Source organism: Anopheles nili, chromosome 2 (assembly GCF_943737925.1).
Source record: "Anopheles nili chromosome 2, idAnoNiliSN_F5_01, whole genome shotgun sequence".
Classification (NCBI taxonomy): Eukaryota; Metazoa; Arthropoda; class Insecta; order Diptera; family Culicidae; genus Anopheles; species Anopheles nili.
The window spans coordinates 34,457,348-34,479,179 of NC_071291.1; the positions used below are offsets into that span (position 1 = coordinate 34,457,348).

At 46.2% G+C, this 21,832-nt stretch overlaps 1 protein-coding gene across 5 annotated transcripts in view; it reads left to right on the top strand.

The window, feature by feature from the left end:
* The first annotated feature begins 1,092 nt into the window (after positions 1–1,092).
* LOC128722078 (acetylcholine receptor subunit alpha-like 2) overlaps positions 1,093–21,832 on the top strand; it is a 37,549-nt gene continuing 16,809 nt past the window's right edge. For 4 of the 5 annotated variants that reach the window (XM_053815901.1, XM_053815899.1, XM_053815898.1 and 1 more), the window contains exons 1-4: positions 1,138–1,317; positions 3,648–3,692; positions 5,884–5,993; positions 16,078–16,258. In XM_053815901.1, the coding sequence (XP_053671876.1) occupies positions 1,138–1,317; positions 3,648–3,692; positions 5,884–5,993; positions 16,078–16,258 (516 nt within the window). Of the gene's footprint in view, positions 1,318–3,647; positions 3,693–5,883; positions 5,994–16,077; positions 16,259–21,832 lie in introns of all 5 variants that reach the window. The other variant, XM_053815897.1, reaches the window with a different exon arrangement.

Genomic DNA, 21,832 nt, shown 5'->3' on the forward strand with positions numbered 1-21,832 from the left:
CGGCTGCCATGGCTTCGACCCAGCCTACTGCTGTCACCCGGTCGGGAAAGCGTTCGGCGGAAAACGGTAGCACATGCGCCCTGCAGTGGCTCCGGAGAGCCTGAACGGTACGAAACGGTGCCACATCCGCTGAGCGCAGCATCCTGCTCCACGCGCAGCCAGCAACAGCCAGCATCCCGTCGCCGAGAGACGCGAGAGTTTTCCGAGCTTTTCCACGGAGATTTTCCACGCAGGGTGTGGAGTCCTGTTTTCCTCGTTTGTGTGTGAGTTTTTCTCTTTCGTTGTTTCGTTTTTTTTTCTTCTTCCTTTTTGCTGCCACTGTCACTTGCCAGCACCGTGCGTGCTCTCCCTCGGTGCTGTCGACGAGCACACACAAACGGAGGCACCGCTGGAGCGCCTCTAGCGGACGTCTCGGTGAGCAAAACGTCAATTGCCGAACGCAGAAAGCGTCTGCGAGCGTGTGCGCGTCCCGAGTTGTGGCCAGTTTTGGTCGCGAAAATTACCGTCTTATTGCGTGGCGAGTGTGGCCCTCCCGTTCCGGTGGCCTGCTGGACGTTTGGGCATCATTTGCAACCGTCCACCGTGCCAGACCGTCGACCGTCGAAGAAATCACTACGCGAGTCCTGCGAAAGGCGAAGAAAAAGCGTACACATTGCAGCAGGCGTTGTATTTGTGTTGCGCTGCCCCGCAAGTGTCAAACGCGACGGTGAGCGCACGCACACGGGCGGTTGCGACGGTGTTTGCGGAATCTGACAGATGAACCGACGGTCGCACGCGTCCATCGTCGGGCCATCAACCTGCCAACAATCTGGCTGGTAAGGATGCCAGTGTTCGCCCGCCGGTGTTCGTTTGTGCTTGGTGAAACGGTGCGTAATCGTGAAGCGGTGGTGGTGGTGACAGATGCGAGTGGTGCAAGATCCCGCTGGTAGAGGCTGATCGAAGGGGTCAACCTTCGACGGACATCGTGAGTACCGGGTCAAACCGTCTGGTCTGACCAACCGTTAACGAGCTGACAGTCAGTGGTGCTCACCGATATCGATACACGCGCGGAAGTTCCGGGACTCAGGACGCTAGCGATAGACACAGGACGTGATGGGCGCGATGCCTACATTCAGGCGCACGCTGGCCCATCGCTGGATGGCGATCGGGATAGTGCTGCTGTGTATGGTCATCAGTAGCGTGTGGGCCAATCCGGACGCCAAGCGGCTGTACGATGATCTGCTGAGCAACTACAATCGGCTGATAAGACCCGTCAGCAACAACACCGACACGGTGCTGGTTAAGCTGGGCCTGCGGTTATCGCAACTGATCGATCTGGTAAGTAACCGGCGTCCGTCGGTAGTTCTTTGAACGTTTGTTGGTAAACCACTTCCACTCGCTCGATGTACATTAACGTTCATCCATCGGTGGCTTAAGCTCATGATTGTCAGTAATTGGATTAGAGGTTAATATGGGAGAATTACGTCTCGAAACACCCCACGAAAACTACATTTTACAACAGAAGTAGTTGGCTGTTATCTTAAGGGCTAGTAGCTTTCGTACGAGCTTTTGTTTAGGATATCTTTACTCTCAACTCCCTAGCCCTTTTAAAACATTTTCTTGATGCCGCAAGTGGTAAATTATCTTTTATAACAAATATCCACGAGCATATATCAATGGTAATGCAATAAAATAATTTTGTATAAAAAACATCATACCACAATCCACAAAAAAGCTCTAAAACCGTTTAAAGCAATCCCAATCGTCACTTAAAAATGGCCAACCCGATGTAATAACCGATAATTAGACGCAAGTGCGCATGTGCAAAGGCGACTAAACATCCGTTCCGGCCAACGTCGACGCATGCGATGTTCTCTATGAAGCATATGCATTAAATGAACTTTTTAGACTCATTTTCCTTAAATTTATGTGTATATTGCACAGATTGTACGTTGATAAAAAGCACATGACATAAAGGAATGAAACATTTTCAACCTGCTAGCAGGATTGAGTGCATTTGTTTCATCAACAATGACGATCGAAAATCGCTTTTTAGATCGGTCTTAGACTGATCATCTCGGAAGTTGCGCGCTTTCATAGTGGTATACGAACTTTTCCTGCGATAATTGTTCTGCCGTTTGCTGAAATAATCACACACGATTTCTTCAGCGAATCGCAACTACACGTGCCATCATTTTTCACCCGATCCCAGTGCCATTTCTCCAGACATCATCCATGCGTCTTGCGGCGACGACCGAAAAGGGTTCTGTCTTGTCCCAGCCCACCCACGGCAAGAAAGAGCCACCCCTATTATGCATGCAAACCGCCTGCGAGACGACGATCCGGGACCGCTGCATCAGAGCACCGGTCGCATTCATCATCCGTGGCGTGGCCGTATTATGCGACCATCGCCAGTCGGAAACGAAATCCCCGATTTGCATCATCCGCTGGCCGGTGAGCGCGTGCTCGATCGTCGTTCTTCTTTTTCACACCATTTCCAGCAGCTTCAAGTACACGTGCTCACAGCCCTCACCCGAGTGGGTGGTGGCTGCTCCATTCAACGGGAAAATCTCCAATTTAATTTAAATCAACCATCCCGCCGGCGTGTCCCGGGTATGGTTTTTAACTAAAGATAATATCCCCATCGGCGTGTGTGCCTGGGAACCGATCCGAGACCCGATCTCGGGCTCCGTTCGGCGCTTGTGCTGGTGCGCGCCTGCAGGCACGATCCTGCCACTGGCCACAAAATGGCGCTTGCCTCCAAGATGGAGCCCACACCCACACCAGTCGAGCCGGGAGATTGCACCAGAACCGCTGATGCATAAGTAAATTCGTGCCACCCGATTACCGTCCCCTGATGCGTCCTTTCTAGCTTCCCAATGGAACAGCTCGCTCGCTCGCTTGCTCACTCGAAAATCACCGCCCCATTATGCATGCATACACTCGATCCGAGAGTGTGGGAAACACGGATCACGGCACGGTCGCTCGAAATAACGAGCAGCGAAAATAACTGCATCTGTGGGTGGGACGGGATCCCACCCTAATGCCGGAGTGCTTTCGGTCGGGCGCACCGTGTCCCGTGATGGGATAAACAGATATGCTCGGTTCGCGCCGGTGGGACACGGCCGGGGAAATGAAATTCCACTCATCCACAAGCGTCCGGGGAGAGAGAAAAAAAAACACACACACACACAGGGATGGATCGGTAATCCGAGAACATCTCCAACGCCGCACTAAGCCCGGCACTATCTTTTACAATCAAATTGAGGAAATATAATTCCGACCGTCACACCGCTAGCTGCTGGCTGTAGCGCAACGGTCGGTGGTTGCTTCTTGGCCATTTGGATTGCATTTTCCCGATTGCGTTCATTCCCGTGGACGCTCGCTCCGGGAAGATGGTGAAAAGGCCGTGAGCCGGTTGAGCATCCGGTGATAGGACAAAGTGGATCAATTGCAACGGACGCTGACGTTTATTTCATTGCAGGCCCCGGCACATAATCGATCCCCGTCAGCGTCATGGTGGAACATCCTTAATGCTGCCACCGGTGCCACCAACTTGATCCATCTCACCGCTCGTACATCAAACGCCCGTTTGGCGGCGCATTCGCCGACGGCATTCTATTGCGATCATTTATCTTCTCTATCGTTTGCTCCTTCTCTCGTTGCAGAACCTCAAAGATCAAATCCTGACGACCAACATTTGGCTGGAGCATGTAAGTTATGGCTGTAGTTACCAGTTGTAAGTGGGAACCATTACTATATTACGCTGTCAGGGAGGAAGCTCGTCCTAGGATCAAGTGATGGGTTGAGTAAACGTGTCGTGATACCTGTAGATACTTTTGAGAACTGCTAGAGTTAGAAACATGACATAATCATTTATATTTCTTGTTGGATTAAATTAAAAAGTCCTTTTGGAGACTTCAAAACATTTTCTGATCATCATACAATCGCACACAAGGATCTTTCAAATCAAAAACTAATATTAGTTAAACCAACAAACACTAGCTCAGAAGTTGTGTTGAAAAAATAAATCTAAATAGTTAAGTAACATTATCATAAATATTTTAAAAAAAGTTCATCAAAATATTCACTGCTGATGAACCACAATTGAAAATTCCACCCACCCGCTGAAAGCTCTTGCATCCAGCCGATTCCCACAAAATGGGCAAAATGAGCGAATCATTTCAAGCAGTTTATGAACAGCTAATAAGCACATTTCGCCTAACTGTTGACATTAGCTTGCGAAGGCACACGCAATCCGATGCACACACCATAACTCATGTCATAAGCACAAACACAACCGCACATAGTCTCTCGGGCATTCTCCCACCCGCAGGGAGGCACTTTTCGACGGGAATCAACCGAAACGGAACACAGGCCACCGGTTCGATTTGTGATAAATTTGCGTCGCTCAACGACCCGAATGGGTGGGTCGGAAAAAGGACCAACGCCGACAGACCACCCTTTGCACGGTACGGGCGCTGACCGACCGCTTTTGCGCCGGTAATCACGTTCATTAAACAAATTAAAAAGGCCTGCGCAAACAAAACGTAACCGTCCCCGGGTGCCGGTGCCCGTGCAAGGGTCTAATGGGTTGACGGCGTTTCTTTCGCCGAACATCAAAAACTTTCGCATGTGCTCGGAAAGGGTCCCGTCCTCGGCGTGGACTCACCACAGTCCGGAAGTGGAAGTTTCTGCCGGTGGTCCGGTGGTTCAAATAAAGCCGCCGGAATACGGCACCTCGTGAACGGGAGAAAAATGAAAAACAAACGGGCTCCTACGGGCCGTGCGGTGATGAAGGATACATTTCAAGCAGATTCCGTCGGGAACATGCGTGCTGTCCTGTGGCACCATCCAGGACCGCATGTGGCTCGTGTTAATGCCGCCCGGGATCGTGTTATTTTCGCTGGACAGCTTTCTGTAAAGCTCGTACGCTACAAGCAAGACACAACTCGCAGGTTTTCCCGGTCGCTAGTGCACTTGTTTAACTGAAGGGCCTTATTTTTTTTTTTGCTTGCTTGCTTGCTTGCTTGTTGTGCATGCATATTCGAGTGTCCGAACCATTGCCACCGGCCATTAGACAGATTGCGGAAGCGAGGTTTGCTGGAGATTCAACACAGCCCATTTGTCGCGTGGGACGCCACAGCGTGAAAGAAGAAAAACACGAACGCACTACATTCAACGCCGCAACTGGTGAAGTTCATTGAAGGAAGAAAAAAAAACACGAGGTGGACGAAAAAAATTGGATACAAACAGTCGCCGGTATCCATCCGCCGACATGCAAACCAGAACCGGCTGTCGGTGTACGATCCCGACACCTGTCGCTAATGATTCATCCGAACGAAAGGTGTGTAATGGCGACCTACCGCCGGATGCACTCATCCACTCAAAAATACATCTAACGAACCATCGCTTTCCAAATGCGACACCCATTTGCGGTCCCTTGCTTCTGATGGGCGCTGTTATTTTGTTCGCTTTTGTCGCGCCATATTGAAATAAGCGGCTGCATGGTTGGAAAATGCAATCAGTGTGAGCTTTCAAAACAGCAGGTTGTGGAGTGCGCTGCAAACTCATTGGGTTGCTTTGATCTTGTTAAAAACTGAGAAAACGGACGCGAATCGCCCAACATAAACGGGCCTAGCCAAGGGACTAATGACGTTCGCATTCCAATTTTCCGCCCGCCGACGATAGCTGCCATGTTACGTTAGTCTATTACGCTATCAGCATGCCCCAATTATCGGCCATATTTACACGGAATCCATCATGCGTGAGCGTTGCCGACCGTGCGCAATATATTCGTTGAGTTTGAATTTCCCTTGAAATGTGATCAGTAAATTTCCACTGAATTTTCCACTCTTCTGTCTTCATTCTCTTCGTTTTCTCATCCAACGGGGCGGTGCACAGGAATGGCAAGATCACAAATTCAAATGGGATCCCGCTGAGTACGGCGGCGTCACCGAGCTGTACGTGCCTTCCGAACACATCTGGCTGCCGGATATCGTGCTTTATAACAAGTAAGTATCGTTTGAGCTGGTAACACAATTTCATTTCCATCATTTTTTGAGACTTCCGATTGCGCCTCGGGAAATATATTGAGCCCTTGTTAGCTTAAGGGTACATTTATTTGGCTCATTTAGTAGAACTGTAGCGAGCTTTTGTAAACGTTGTTATTCAAGGGGACATTTGACTATTCAACTGTTAAATAATGATCAAAATTGTATTTTGCTTTTTGTTCAACTATATATACATAATGTGCAAAAAAATCTAACAAAATATTCCAAAATCGATATCAAATCAACAGATGTTATTTTAATGTCATTACTCTGTAAAATAATTGGACAAATCGCTAAGTAGTACAATTCATATAAACACCTTTTCAGTATTTCTCTACGCTACTGATTTTCGAGAAACAAACGTTTGTGGAATACTTCCTCTTAGGAAACCATGGTATTATCTTGCATTGTGCTGATTGCATATTGTTCACTGTATAACTTTTACCTTCCTGAGCATTTGATGGGTACAGATCGCACGAAATAAATAGTTTCATTCCGTCAAATGTTTGCGTTTCACACCGCAAAAAAGCCACGTCAAGCGAAACACCCACCTACTGTCGAAGCACGAGCTCGTTCCGCCTCGCGTTTCCGTTGCTTGTTGTGGTTCTGTGAACCTGCGAACCAGGAATAAACCAAATGACGTAGGCGTATGCTAATATTGCATTGTCATGCTAAACTCAACATGTTGCGCATGCTGTTACAGCTGCCAGCCAGCATCCTACATCACTGCGACCGCACGATGATGAGTATCATCTGTGATAAACATCCATCGGGCACGGCATAATGACACGAAATTCCACCCCCTCTCGCAGGTTGGGGAAAGGTGGGGGATTTCCCAGCATCCACCCGGTCGTTCGGTGATGCCATCGCTATCGAAACAGTTCACCTAAATTACGCGTCATTATTATGTCGAAATCTTGACAGGCTCCACCGTACGGGTACATAAACTCCACCTGCTTTACAGCAATCGTGTAGCTGGCTGGTTTCCTTTCATTATGTGCCATGTTTCGAGGTGGCCTTTAAAAAATGCTATACACTCATTAAAGTGGACTTGCGTCACATTTGAAAGCTCGATCAGCTTTTGTACAACAAGCATGAATGTGTTTACAAAAGCCAAAGCTTATCAAATGCAATTCATTCGAATTCGATTTCGCTGTGATTCCATTTCGGTCACATTTGACGAGCACATTGAACTACAAAATCAATTCATAAAATCAGATTCCCAATCCTTTTACTCCCTCCCAGCAGCGGTCAGTTGGAAAAGTTACTACGAAGCGCAATAGCGCCAGCAACGCAGCTCGACCGCACTCTTGGCGAAAACAAACAACAACTCGTGCCGCAAAAAGTTTGTCAACTAATTTGCATACACACACACACACACACACATACAATTTGTATCAATTTGCGCCGTGCCCGGTGGTCGCCCTTTCTTCACCACCTTCGCATTCGAATTGCGTGAGACTTCTGCGTGCCGTGCCGGCCATCCGTCACACATCCGTGTGCCTGGAAATTACCTTATTTACACCAAAATGCATGACTTATTAGCAAACGTGCCATTTACGGGTGGAGGATGGGCTTGGGTAGGTGCGGTGCGGATTGTTGGTGATTTCACAAATCCGTTCCAACCGGCGACGCGGCGATTCCTGCGACGCTTCGAAGCCCTATGCAAATGAGCGGTCCAAAATTCAATTACACTTTCCCACAGCCCGGGCACACACGGCGAGCACACGTGGAAGTGTTTGAACGCGGGAAAATCGCTTTCTGGAAGCGCCACGGAAATCAAGGCCCGAAGCGGGCTGATGAGAAAGACACATATTCCCGATCCCCGCCGGTGAAGTGAAGTAAATTTGACAGTCAAAGTCGAAACTAAATAAAACAGTAAACTTTCTGCGTAATAAATCAACTGCGCGCAAAAGTCAACAACCGCTTCCTACGGGAGGTGCATTTGGGGGTGGATGGAAAACCCTCCCGATGGGGAGCTCAGTCCGTGCTCTCTGTGCTGCTTTTTTTCTTACTACTGTTGTTAGCTTACTTACTGTTGTTAGCTTTACGTGGGGCTCTTTGGAAACCCTTTTTTTTCTTGTATACTTTTCTTTTGCTTCATCCATCCTATTTGGGATTTTCCTTGCCATTCCCGGTTGATATGATAGAACGTGTTCCTGAAATGGGGTTAGATACTTTTTTCGCACACACACACACACACGCAGCTGTACGTTCACTTTCGACATTTTTGTGTAATTTTGCGCAGTACGAAGCTCGCCTGTCGGACCGCATTAAACGATAGTTTTGCCCCGGCTCGGTTGGGTCGGGCTTTTCGACCATCATCAACCTCCCCCGGTGTTATCATTTACATTTGCCCCCCCCCCCCCCCCCGGGTTCTCATCATAATCACACACACACAGCCACAGCACACTGTCAGGTCAGGTCGGCTTCAGGACGCACCGTACCAGGAGCACCTTTGCTAAAGTTACGACGACGGATGTGCTCCATTGGTGTTTTTCCTTTCGGTGCATTCTTGTATAAAATTAAAATTAAAACAAAAGCCCACTCCACTCAGCCCACCGAGCAGCTGCGTTTGCGATAAGCCACGGCATGATGTCGGTTGCGTCGGGCCGGGGACACGGTCGTAAAAATTCAAATGTACAGTCTTCATACCGAAGTTATGATGTGCTAATATGAGTCCACACGCGGACCCACCCGAGTCAGCGAGCGGTCGCGCCGTTTGTGCGAGAAAAGTTAATTAAAATACACAACTTCGTCGCAACCCGGGCCATTGAGTCGGTTTCGGCCGACTCGCTTCCGTTTTTTTTTATCTTCCTCCGTTCTGTATCATTATTATTTTCTTTTTTCCCACCCCACTATTGCTGAGTGTTTTTTCGTCTTCTTCTTTCTTTGTTATTTATTTTCTGCTTCCACTTCGGACAGCCCACCGGCGCGCGGCTGCTGGCACGGTATGCCTAATCTAGATCATACCTTTACCCTCGGTAAATTATAATTAACACTTTTACGTTTGACCTGCTCGCACCGGGTGGGGCCAAAGAAGCGGGGGGGGGCGGAAGAAGCACCCTGCCACCAGCCCACCGCCCTGAGGAATGCATTGCAGCGCGAATTCACCATAAAACAATTCATTAGCCGAGGAATGCGAAGCGTATGGCGCGCAGATTTAAACGGAAACCACTTCATAATTGTGTGTCCGGGAGATAAGCGCTTGCTTGCGAGTTGCCTGCCCGTGGCAGGGTTTTGTTGCGTTACGCTCCCGAAAGGGGTTTGATTTTGATATGCTTGCGTCGCTATCAGCAAGCTGATGCCATATTTCGCCGTAGCTGCGCTGGTGCTCCACATCAATGATGTCATTTTGATGTTGCTGCCAAGTGCATAATGCCAAATTCATGAGCGATAAAGCATCACATGCAAATGAGCATGACAGGCCAACCGGACACTACTATGAAGTTTACACAATGTAATGCATTTGGTTTTGATGTTGGGCGTGCTTTTAAATTCAAGCCACTTGTAACTCTATTTCATTGCATAACATTATCATAATAATATCTAAATACTCGTGCGTTGTGTGCAGCTTTAACATTTGATGCTGGAGTTAATACGTAAGCTTAACACATTTTAAGTAATAGGCTTGCAATTGCCGTAACCGAACGATATATACATATCGGAAGAGGGATCATAATGTTAATAGGATGCTTAGTATGTGGGGTTCAAATAATAATCGTCATAAATTATGAAGCAAAACAGAAATAACCGTGTGATGGCCAACCTTAATTGAAGAATAATATTCAAACTTCGTTGATTCGTTGAATACTAAAGGAATTCACAAACTATCAGTGAAAACTGTTATGTGATTGAATCATAGGATATATAACCGATGTATTTTATTCATTTTTTTCCTTTCGGTTACAGACGCCATGTAATTGAGTAACCATCTTCTTTCGATACATGATATTAATCAATTCACCAACATGGCAATAGATTCATGTGGCTTCAAATACGTAAGAAAACTTGAGCACAGTATGTTCTATTTTAACCTTCCCTATACCACTGTGCAGACAGCTTAATCACCTCGACGAAGTTATCGGAATACGTGCAAAAGCATAGGGTTGAGCTGCTGGTAAAAGGGTTCGAATATCTCATTTCTGCGAACTCATTGATTGGTATTAGATGTTGGTATTCAAACGAACTGACGTAAATTGAGCTTCTGTCTATTTGCCGGTGGATAATTAAATTCAATGCTAGGTTGATGATGGTTTGATATAATAAGTGCTTGTTTTAACAGTTACAAAGTCACATTGCTTCAGTACATTTGATTATTAACCTATCGCCATTTTATAGCTAGCGATTTATTTGGCCTAGTTTTTTGCATCAGTGATATTGCACACATACGATTGCTTGGCTTCTTCTACGGATGGCGAGCTTAACATGATATTGTTACGGGTTTTACATAACTGTTCTTATTATCTCACGTTTATTTCGTTTGTGTTGATATACTGACATGCGGATCCTTTCTGAGATCGTTCGTATACAAAGGCCCCTTGATTCCAATCGCCAGTATTAGTTGGCAATTGCTTCAAACTCATGTAGCCATCTTCCGTTATAGTGGCTGGGATTAGTTTTGTTAGATTATTAACCTCAAAAATAATTTTTGTCTTATGGTTTCAAATGATTATACGCTTAAAAGGTTTTGCTGAGTTATTTGCATACCTTTCATAAATACGAAAAAAGGTCCCATGTTATAAGACATTGAAGAAATGTGTCTCATTATCTTTTCTCTGGTAGGATTGTGGATGTACAATGGCTTTGTAAAATCTGACATAATAACGCAACACATATAACCATTGTTAATCTCAAGAAATCACATTACTCTAAACAAATCTTACACAGAGATGTCGACCAGACAATCGCGCACTCAAATAGGATATTCTGATTTTCTACGATATTTTGCAATCATAATTGTGCCTCAAACCACTGGGTTGATGAGTATTATTCTCTATTATATAACTTTAGTAATCGTTTGTCTGAACCGAAAAACTTCCAATATATTTCTCGTATTATTTGTTGGTTGCCATGAAGAATTAGTTTCATACTGCCGTCAAGATGGTTCTTTTTTTATTTTTCTTTGAGTAGTTATACGAAACGTTGATACTGTATCTATAACATGCAGAGCAAATTTCTCATATATCGTGGTTGATGCTAATTAAAAGGGCGTATTTAATTTAATTTTAAAATTTTAAATGATATATTGCTGCCTCCAACCGAACACTTTTACAACGTCGTCTGCTTACGCTAAAAGGCACTCCAAATTAATGCTTGTCTAGTTATAACCCAAATAAATACGTATAGCCGTCTCGATCAATCACAAACTGCCAACCGAACTGTTGTTGCAACAGCACGACAAGTTTAACAAGTTTAACTAACCAACCCGAGGCCGAGTTCGAGGTTTGCCCCTGTCTTGTTAGCGTGCACACTGGGCTAACGTTTGCTGCTGCTGCTGTTGCTGTCGTTGCACACCCACAACACCCGGTTTTCGTGTCCATTGGTCCATATCCCTTCTCCGTCAGTACATCGAACCATGGAGCAATGAGACGAGCGGCCGTTCGCTTTTCGCCCAGCAAGCCACACACCGCCACCGGAACTGAGATTCGCCCTGCAAGCATTAAGTTAATTGCGGGAAGAAGTTTAAATTAGTTTCGAAAACTGTTCAGTTTTAGCTCCGTGCGCATCGGTGCGCCTTTGGCTAACTGTGTTTTTGCTTTTCTCCGCAACTCACGAACACACTACCTACTCCCAACTGAGGAGCGAGGTGCATATGAGAAGGTTGGTTTTAGGTTGGTGTTTCAGGCTCTTACACCCAACAGCCACATCCACATTCTGTGGGCGGCCTCGAGAACGGCAAAGTGTCAATTAAACGATGGTAACTTAATTCACTTCAAACGCTCGGGTTTGGGGCACAAGGAAAAGAATGCCTTGGTCGTAGCAAAGATTTAAAGGATCACGCTGGGAAACTTTGCCCGATGCGCGAACCACAACTACTGCCTTGCCAGATGCGTTATGGGAACGTTTCCGGGTGGCATGATCGACAAACAGGATGACATCCCACATGGCAATGGCCGAAGCGAGGACATTTAATGTATTTGCTAACGGTCGCATGTGGCAGTGCACGCGATGCTAATGAGGTGTGAAACAAAGGATACCATTGCCATTATCTATCAACGACCCAACTAACCTCATTTCGTCGAACCGGGAATTAATCCGGGGATTGAAACGTAACGAATGCTGCAGGCCTGCATGAACAACGCTGACAATTAGGTGATGCTAATCGATGCATTTGCTTGCTCCTTGTGTTTACATTAATTTTGAATCAGTTTCAGCATCGAATTTTTTCTATAGCATGATTGATTTCTTTTTTATTCAGATATTAGGGTTTATTAAGCCTTAAATTGACTTGCAGATTTTTTTTTGAAACCTTTGAATTATTATTCAAAAGAATGGGGTAAAACCAAACGGACACCACAGAAGGAAAATACTACTGTTCAAGCATAAATCACTCGCTTGAAAAAAATCCTATGTTTCATGAAATGACATTCTTCTAACCACCTTCACCCACAAAACTCCTATTAAAAGGCAGTAGAATGCATTGCGATATCAAAAGTTTAAGCAAACGCACCTGCACAAGTTTCAATTAGAAAATGCCTTTCGTCTGAGTACCGTGTCATTATTAGTTTCAAATATATACGGTTTCCTGCATTCCGTTTGATTGTTTTTTTGTGTGTGTGTTCTCAATCAATGCATCTAGAACCTCTGGATGATTTATTTCTTGAGCAAACTGTGTCAGTCTAATCGCATCGACAATGGCGTTCCTTTTTTATACTCACCGGCCACATCCACCACAGTGCGATAAAACAAACAAACCTGACCCGTACTATCGACGTGAATCCAGGTTCAAACTTTTCCAATTACCCTTTTTTCATCGCAGCACGCAAACAAATGGCAGCGCTAGCAAACTATCTTTCAATACGGTAATTCCACGCTGTGCCCCATTTCAACGAAAACTATTGAGCCCTATGATGAACGGAATGTTTTCCGACTTGCCAAATGCCATTCATCCGATTCGCATTCCCCGGTGCTTATCAACGCAACAGAAGAAGAAAAAACGCATCCACCATTCGATTGATTCCAGCGGTGGCCCAATTTTACGCCCCAGCGTGTTGAATGTTACTACAAACGAAATGGCACCGGGTTGAGTACGAACAAAACGCTCCGCTTCCCGGTAATGCTAAAAGCTGTACCGAATCTACTTAACCCTCATGTAACCCTAGCCCAGCATGGACGCATGGCTTTTGATCTTCTGCTTGACGCAGCGATTGATAGCTTCCCCTTTTTTTTCTTGCACCGTTAGTCCAGCCGATAGCAAGCATATAATTTATCACCATCGATTATGCTATCAGACATACACACATACACACACACGCATGAATGCAAAACCCCTCGAGCAAAGCATCCATGCCAGGATGGAACATTTCATGATCTTCATTTACAAATGGAATGAATGGGGCCAGCACCACATGGGACGGCCCGTTGGGCACCGGGATCAAACGCATCAGCCGTGAATAAACATCGTTTGCCCATTCGCAAACACACGCATACCCAGCGGCCAAGTGCACACCGAGAACGAGCTGTAACTGTGGGTCAGCAGCTCAGAGTGCTCGGTACACCCGACTTATGGTGGTTGCGAGCGTCGATACGTGCGTGTTTTGTTTGCTTTTCCCATTTCAGCCTCAACAAAGCAATAAAGTTTGTGCTAAAGAATGTGATTTATTTTTCATCCACCCAGTTCAACGGCGAGGTACGGGATCGCATCGTCGACCCGTTTGTGATGTTGCAACCCAATTTACGACCACCCGGACGTGCTCCATACGCGCAGCATCCCATTCCTGGATGTTTCACCTTCCACAGAACGCGCTCGTCATCGTTGGATGGAAATTGATATATTTTGTCACCAAATTAATTTATGTATAGAATGCTAATCAACTGTAATAAATATGCAAGAGGTAGTCCATCAGCCACCAGACTGGGCACAACCAATTGTCATCGCGGAGCTACGATGGTGCGCTAGTCAGGTTGCAAAAATACGCCCCAACAATAGTTACCACCCGCGCGGTGCTCAGTGCTTAAACTTTTGCTTCGAATTGATCCACATTAAGCACACGCACCGAGCCACCGTATCGCGGGGTAATTCGCTGAATCGATTTCAAACCGTACGCGGGTGATGAGCGTAAGGGTATGAATATTGAAAATTAATTTTCACCACCCCATCAAGCCCAATTGGGTGGGGCATTAAAGGGCACAAATTGGCGCACTTTCAGGCACGTTTTGCCAGAAATTAACCGTCACATCCCATGCGAGGAACCATGAAGCGACCGATTTCAGTGGGCTAATTTTATTCGAAACCACACCCAATAAGTCGCAACAGTTGAGGGTTTATGTTTGTATATTTACCTATTTTCCACCCCCTACAGTAACAAAATGGCGCACCTGGAAAGATCCCGAAGGCGGTGGCTCTTTCACCAGTGTGGGAGATGTTGAACCCACCAATCGCTGTAAGCTGCCGTAAGCCATCCTGGTGTACCACGACGCACGTATCCGATCATGACCGAGCATATTTACTCAGGCATTAGCAAAAGTCTCATTTTCCACCCGCGTTTCCGTTCCCACGCGTTTCCAATGACCACGCGCAATAACGCGTAAACGAGAGCTCCACAGCTTCGCGTCTTTTGCGACCCACTGCCACCCACTGATTGGGATGTTGGGGGAACGTAATGGGGCCAAACCAAATTGAATACGAGCTTAATTTTTCCATGGTTGCATTTATTTCCATCGATCCATATTAATCGGTTCGTCGATACGTGCACGTGCCCCCATTTCCTCGTCATTTGCATAGCGTGCAATTAAATTCCAATAAACGAGCGTTTTATAACGAGCGGTGCCACTTTTCCGATGCAAAAACCATGCCACCGCATTTAACGCACAACACGATGGAGGCGCCTGGTGCGGCGTAAAATGCTCACACAAATGGAGGCGCATGGTGGCGCATGGTGGTGCTTGCGAATGGACTGATAGATTACTGCAACGATGAAAAACCCCCGACATCCAGCTGTGGGTTCTTCGTTGATAAAACAAAGCTAATATGATCTTTTGCTCATCATCGGAAAATGCGCCTGGCTGGGGTATATGCTGCTAAAACCTGCTGTACCCCAAAACCTACAAACCAGCAACAGTTGTACAACGATACGGGCACTCCACTGACGGTTCTTCCCACGTATTGACCCCCTCCTGTCTTATTAGCTTCTGCCCCGGACAAGTGCCAAAGCGGATTTTCGATTATCTGCGTATCGCGCAGGCTGTCAAGCACCGCGGGTTTTCGAATCTTTATCCCACCGGAATCGGACGATTTTCGTATCGCACACGGCAGATTATCGTTTCCGAGCGCCATATGCATCCCGGAGCATACGATACGACGGATTAACGGTCTTGCGGAGCGAACCAACCGGTCGGGTAATTCCCGCGTGTCGTGCTCCTCTCAAATGCACATGTGTCGCGATGATATTCATTCCGGCAAATGGATTATTGATTGTTGATATATTCAGAGGCTTGTTATTTTGGGTTTTCGTTTATTTATTTTGCCTCCGTACAAGCACGAGGACATGTTTTTGTCTCTACTTATCACCGCTTCCCATCCACAGTTCTGGCGATCGTGCGTTTATTGCGAGCGAGTTTTATACGGTTCCTGATTTATGTTCGTATTTTTTTTTTATTTCATCATTCCACTCTTTCACGTCTCATATGGGATGGTATTCGTATCCGCCTTTTCCGTGCCACTGTCATTATATTCTTCTTCGTTGACATTAACACAGCAACAAAATTAATGCGACCTTTCGTTTTATCTCCCTCTCTCTTTCTTTCTCTCTCTCTCTCTCTCTCTCTCTCTCTCTTTTATTCGAATTCGGGTTTAACTTCCTGCTGACTCGTCCTCGCGCAGCGCTGATGGAGAGTACGTGGTCACGACACTGACAAAGGCCATCCTTCATTACACCGGTAAAGTCATCTGGACACCACCGGCCATCTTCAAGTCATCGTGCGAAATCGACGTTCGTTACTTTCCCTTCGATCAGCAGACCTGCTTCATGAAGTTCGGCTCATGGACGTACGATGGAAATCAGGTAAGCTGAAATCAATTTCACTTTTGTCCCGCTCGACGTAGCCACTGATTGAAAAAGTGTGAAATTTTGCTGTGTTTTTATTGCATTTAAGAACAACATTTGAACATGCAGTTGAGTGAAATTCGGGTACAAATCAAACTACTTTGTGATATACATAATTACACTCTCGTTCTCAAACAAAAAAGGTAACGCTTAAGGTACTACCTTCAAAATTCAATTTGAAGCTTTTCCCAGCAAACCTTTCACTTTCTTTTCGTAAGATGTTTTTCTTCGAATTGCCTTTGATCAAAAAGAACGCAAAAAGAATGAAGCAAAATGTTTAAAAGCTGTACACGGGCGCACGATTGTAATGATTAAATGGAAACAAAACAATCGCTAATTTGTCATACCGGCGGGCATGTCCATTAATTCAAAGCGGCGTTTCAAGGACGACACAGGTCAGCGCGTCACCTTCCCGGGAAGCTTAATTTCGCGAGAACTCACCAAAACTTCTCTGCCGTGTTTAACGAAACAATCTGCGCCGAATGTTTCACCGTTGTTTCCCGGTTTTCTATCTTCCGCGAACCGTGACGCCTGAAGAAAGCGCCTGCAAAACGTGACTGAATGAACGACGTACAACTTCATCTAATGGGTGAGGGAGGCAAGAAAAAACCAACTCAAAGCGATAAAAAGAAAACATCCACCCAGCGTTGTGGATCAACGCTTGAGTCCTTCTTTTAATATTTGATTCACTGTAAGCGGCTGTGACGTAAGCGGTGGAATCCAAAATGAGGCACGAGTGACATGATTTATGCCCAGTCTCGGAAGCACCCCGCTTACGTACTTCATTACCATTACTTTCCCTCCCCACGGAAAGCGGCTAAAACTACACATTAATTATGTATTTTTCATTCGTTTGAACGGTTGCTGGTGGGTTGGTCTGTATTTGCGATGCCACCCACAGTTGGCGATTCGTTTGGGCCGCTTTTTTGGTGTAAGCTGGTCCGAACTGCGCGTTGGCAAACCATGCATGACTAATGTTTTATTCCATTCCACCAATGCGCCCATTACCGATCATGTATGGCGGATTAAGTTTAAAGCTATCGTCAACCCGTGGTACCTACAATTATAGAGTATTCGATTATAAGTTTCTAAACACCACGGGTTAAACATAGTGAATGTTCTTCTTCTTTTTCCTTTTCGAACATGGCTGAACAGCCGTTGTTCTGTCAAAGCCTACCTTGTTAAAGTTTTCCATGACATAACATTTTTGACAAAGTCTAATAGATAATCCTGCCTACGGATGAAGCTCAGTCGTAGTTTGAATCCGAAACGACTAAGAAAGTATTAACAAGTGGGATTTAAGAACCCTACAAAATCGTATAAAATAGACAATAAAATTGTAATTATTAGTAGAAGGAAAAACAATCACTGGCAATAGTCTAAAATGCCCTTAATATTCCGAATCTCTGGTATTCTTCAATATACTAGTTGGCTGCGTAAATTGATTATATCAGACTAGTTCTACACAGTTATGTGAGAGTGTGTTGTGCTAAATGGCTTGACAACCAGTGTACGGTCAAGGCCTACCTTGCTAAGGTAAGCCAAGGTGTAGTCCATCCACAACACAATTGTATTTGAAGGTTAATATTTATGTTAAAATCATCTGAAAACATAAGACTTGTTTTGTTTTTTGCAATATCATTTCTATATTCCACTGTAATAAAGCGTGTAGGTTTATCGATGCAGTTCAAACCTTTGTCGAATTTGTACACGTTCCATTCGATTCTGAATTATTCAAAGCACAATTAGTAACAGAGCGAAGGTGAACAACACCCGAAGCCCACATCGTTATTGAAAAGAGCCGCGTTGCCCGGCAGTGTGCTCCTAACTTCCGTCATTAATCTACGCAAGCGTCTGCCCGGAGCTTTTCTCTTACCTTCTGCTGCCCGTTTCTCGGTATCAGTTCCGGTCTTATCGGTCGCAGCAAATGGCAGCCATAGCAATAAAAGTAATCAAGAGCGAGAGAGAGAGAGATAGGGAGATAGGGAGAACAAAAACAAAACATGCTGCCCTCCGGGCTGACGATGATGAACTAGGTCGCTGTCAACGAGCCAATGAGGTTTGTCAGAGGAAAATTTCTGCGTTCCACTACAGGCGGCCCTTGATCGATGAGAGAAAGTTAGCACCACGCCACTTCCGATCAGCCCACGGGAATGAACCGACGTCGTTCGAATGGGCGTCTGCTTTCGCCGTTCGCATTTTCCGCCGCAGAAACTGCCGTTAAGCCCTTCACCGGTACGTAATATGCCCGCCCGGGTCTCTCTTCTTTGCGTGTCAGTCGAGCGACCCATTTTTTGTGCCTTTCGCTCGTTCTCTCTCTCGTTTACACTTCGATTCGTCTCCGCCTCATCAACCCAACCGAGGAAGGTGGGCGCAGTGCCGTGGAAAATTAATAACGGCGCTAAAAGCAAAAATAAACTTCTTATTTTGTCAAACAATCATCGCACTGTAGCGAAGTGGAACGGAAAAGTTGATCTACCCGGGAGGGAATATTATCGGCCAGCGCCTTCTCGTCGGGTTCGCATTCACGCCTGCCCGAAGGGAAGTTAATTTTCTTCCCACGACCAGGAAAATCCCCATCTGGGACCGGGTTGGGGGTAGACAAATTTGCCAGCCAGTGCCGCTCGAGTGGCCGAACGGTTCGATGAATGGTTGAATTGATTGGTGAAATGATTGCGTTGAACGAGCAATCGATTTGTACAACACCGTGCGAATGGTGCCCGCCAGCCACGGAACGGAAGGACCGCGAAAGGAATGGCAGCCGTTTTTCTTCGAGCGCTCGTGGAAAATGTTCCCTCGCGGCACCGGTGGCACTCGCTTTGTATCGGGTTTTTGTGGCACTGAAATGAAAATATTTGCCATTTTCCCATTCCCGGCGACGTCGCGTAACAAGCGCTCAATTTTATCCCCACAACGCGCACGCGGAAGGTCAACTGCTTCACCTTCTTGTCATTCTTCGTGTTGGTGTATGTGTGCCTTATGTGCGGCTCGTATTTTCGCCACTCGTCAGCAAATGGTGTAGCGGGCATGTCGCGGGCAAAACAACACGCCTTTTTTCCCACGTGATACAAAAGCACACACACACCCACACTCGGGCGTGGGCTCAGACCAAGCTACCGCGAAACGTTAAAAAGCTTTTCGCTCAAGCGCACCGAGCACACAAGACGAGGTGACAAATGAGGTCATTTCACCGGCAGTCGATGTGCGATGATTTGATTCGCAGAAACAGCCCACACTCACCGCCACACGAACGCAAACAGACATAATTCACCCGGGTCAAGTGCCAGAAGGAGTGCCGCTTCTTGATTGCGTTCGACGGAAAATTCCAATGCGGAGAATGGCGTGTTTTGACGAACGTCATCGAACAGGCTGGCCATTGAAATGCATTACATCGTGGGCGAAGCACGTGCCGGCATTAAATTGGCTGATTATTTTCCACCACACGGCCCTTTAGATTGTGCCCGTAGAAACCATAGAAACGGCTTTGAATATGTAAAGCCCATCCCGCTCAGCAAGCCATGGATTCAATTCATTCGGTCCCGCGCACGGGAAGGAATAAAGCGTTCTTTCCAAGCGTTAGCGATTTCGCTCAATTTTGTAATAAATACCACTCGCAGGGAGCAAAACGGGCAAAACGGTTGACCGTGGACACCCGTTTTAGCCGGAAAAAGACGAACACAGGGCTGTGCAGGTAAAGGCGTCCTGTTGGCGGAAAGTCACGAAAATGCCAACCACAGCACAACAAAAGCTCGGTGGGCCACCGTCCAGCGGGACCGCTTCACGGTGGCGAATGAGACAAATTGACGAAAATATGATTTTTATACTTCTTCCGTTTACCCTTCCCGTCTGCCAGCCAACGCGTCCCTTAGCTCGCCGTTTTGTCCCACGGGAGGGGGGTGGGTTGGAAAATGGAACCTCATAAAAAAGGGAGAAGCGCCGAATCGTAAAATGATGCTAGGCGATAAAAAGCATTGCCGCCGCGAAGGCTACCGAAACGCCGGAGAAAAATGCGCCCTGCTTGAGGTCTATTGATGGGAAAAAGTTGCCACCAACCCACCCCACGACCGGGGATTCGCCCCTTTCGGTTGCGTTTTTATTTTCTTCAATTTTCATCCCGCCCCCACGTGAAGGAGGTTGAGATCTGGTTATGTGTGTGTGTGTGTGTGTTTCGTTGTTGTTTTTTTTTCTTCGCTCCACCACAACACCATCACCGTGTACCACCCGAAGCATCTTGAGGCGCTTGTTTTATGTTCGCGTCGGTTTGCGTTGTTTTTTTTTGGTTTCCCTCCTTTTTGTTTTTCCAAGAACCAGCGAATTTTGTTTTTTGCTTTTTGTGCTCCCTTTCGGTACGGGCGTCGCGGTAGGGTAATAAAATGGCACCGAAACGGAGTGAAAATGTATTACCAACTGCAGCGCGCTGGCAAGCGCAGACGACCTGAATACGCCCCCGCGAGAGGAGAAAAAAAAACACCCGGCACAATCTACTAAATTCTGCAAAAAGCAGGTACCCAGGCACCCGAGAGGCATCCACCCAGGGCACCTGGCTGACGGATGGTTGCGGGCCGTTGCGAACCGTAGCCACCATTAGCATAACCTCGGTGCTACCGCGATTCCACCGGAGCCCGCGCACGGAACCGCAGGAATGAGAGAGAGAGAGAAAAATGAATGGGAGGTAACTTTTTATTTTCGCTGCAGATTTGAATCAATTGCGCCCGCGAGGCGAAGGATATAAAGCATAATTCCCGGTGAAATGTAAATCAATTCACTGTTCAAGTTCCCTTTTGCGTCTATGTCTGCGCGATCCGGCGGTGGTAAAGTGCCACCGTGGTGCGGTTGAAAAGGCCGGATTTTGATCGCCGCAGTGGGAACGTGCCGGCAGCAGGTATCGGCGATGCGTTTAAACTATTGCGGAATGAATAGAACCACCCAACAACAGCAACAAAAAATGGAAAACCGGGACGGATCGTGGATTCGTGTTGTTAGAGAGCTACTTTCGAAGTCCGCTTGTGCTGGCGTGTTGCAATCATTCGCTGATGGCAAAAACCGAAGATCCTTAGGGTTATCGAGCACGCTGTCAAACGTTATCAAGTGGGCTTGAGGTGACGAGCAATTTGATGCAAATAATTACACAAACTGTAAAATACACAGTCACGACGCTGAAGATGTACTTGGTTTTTTATGAGCCTGTTTGAACGGTGAGATTTTGCTCAGAGAACAATAAAAAAAACGTTTTGCCGGATGATTCGCACGCTTGTTTCATTTAAACTGTTAATTAATCGAAATAAAAAAACTTGTTACTGTATCACTCATATGATTGCGAACATTTTTCGTAATTTTATACTAACAGCTTGTCTGAATAGTGTACATTACATTGGAACTTTCCAAAATTAAAGCACAACCTGTGGTTAACTTTGGACAACAAACAGCAATCCTGTGAATAAAAGTTCAGTTTTCGTAGACAATTTTAATTGACTCGAGTAATAATAAGCAGCAGAAATATCTATTTTCGTTGAAGACAATAATTTGTTTTGT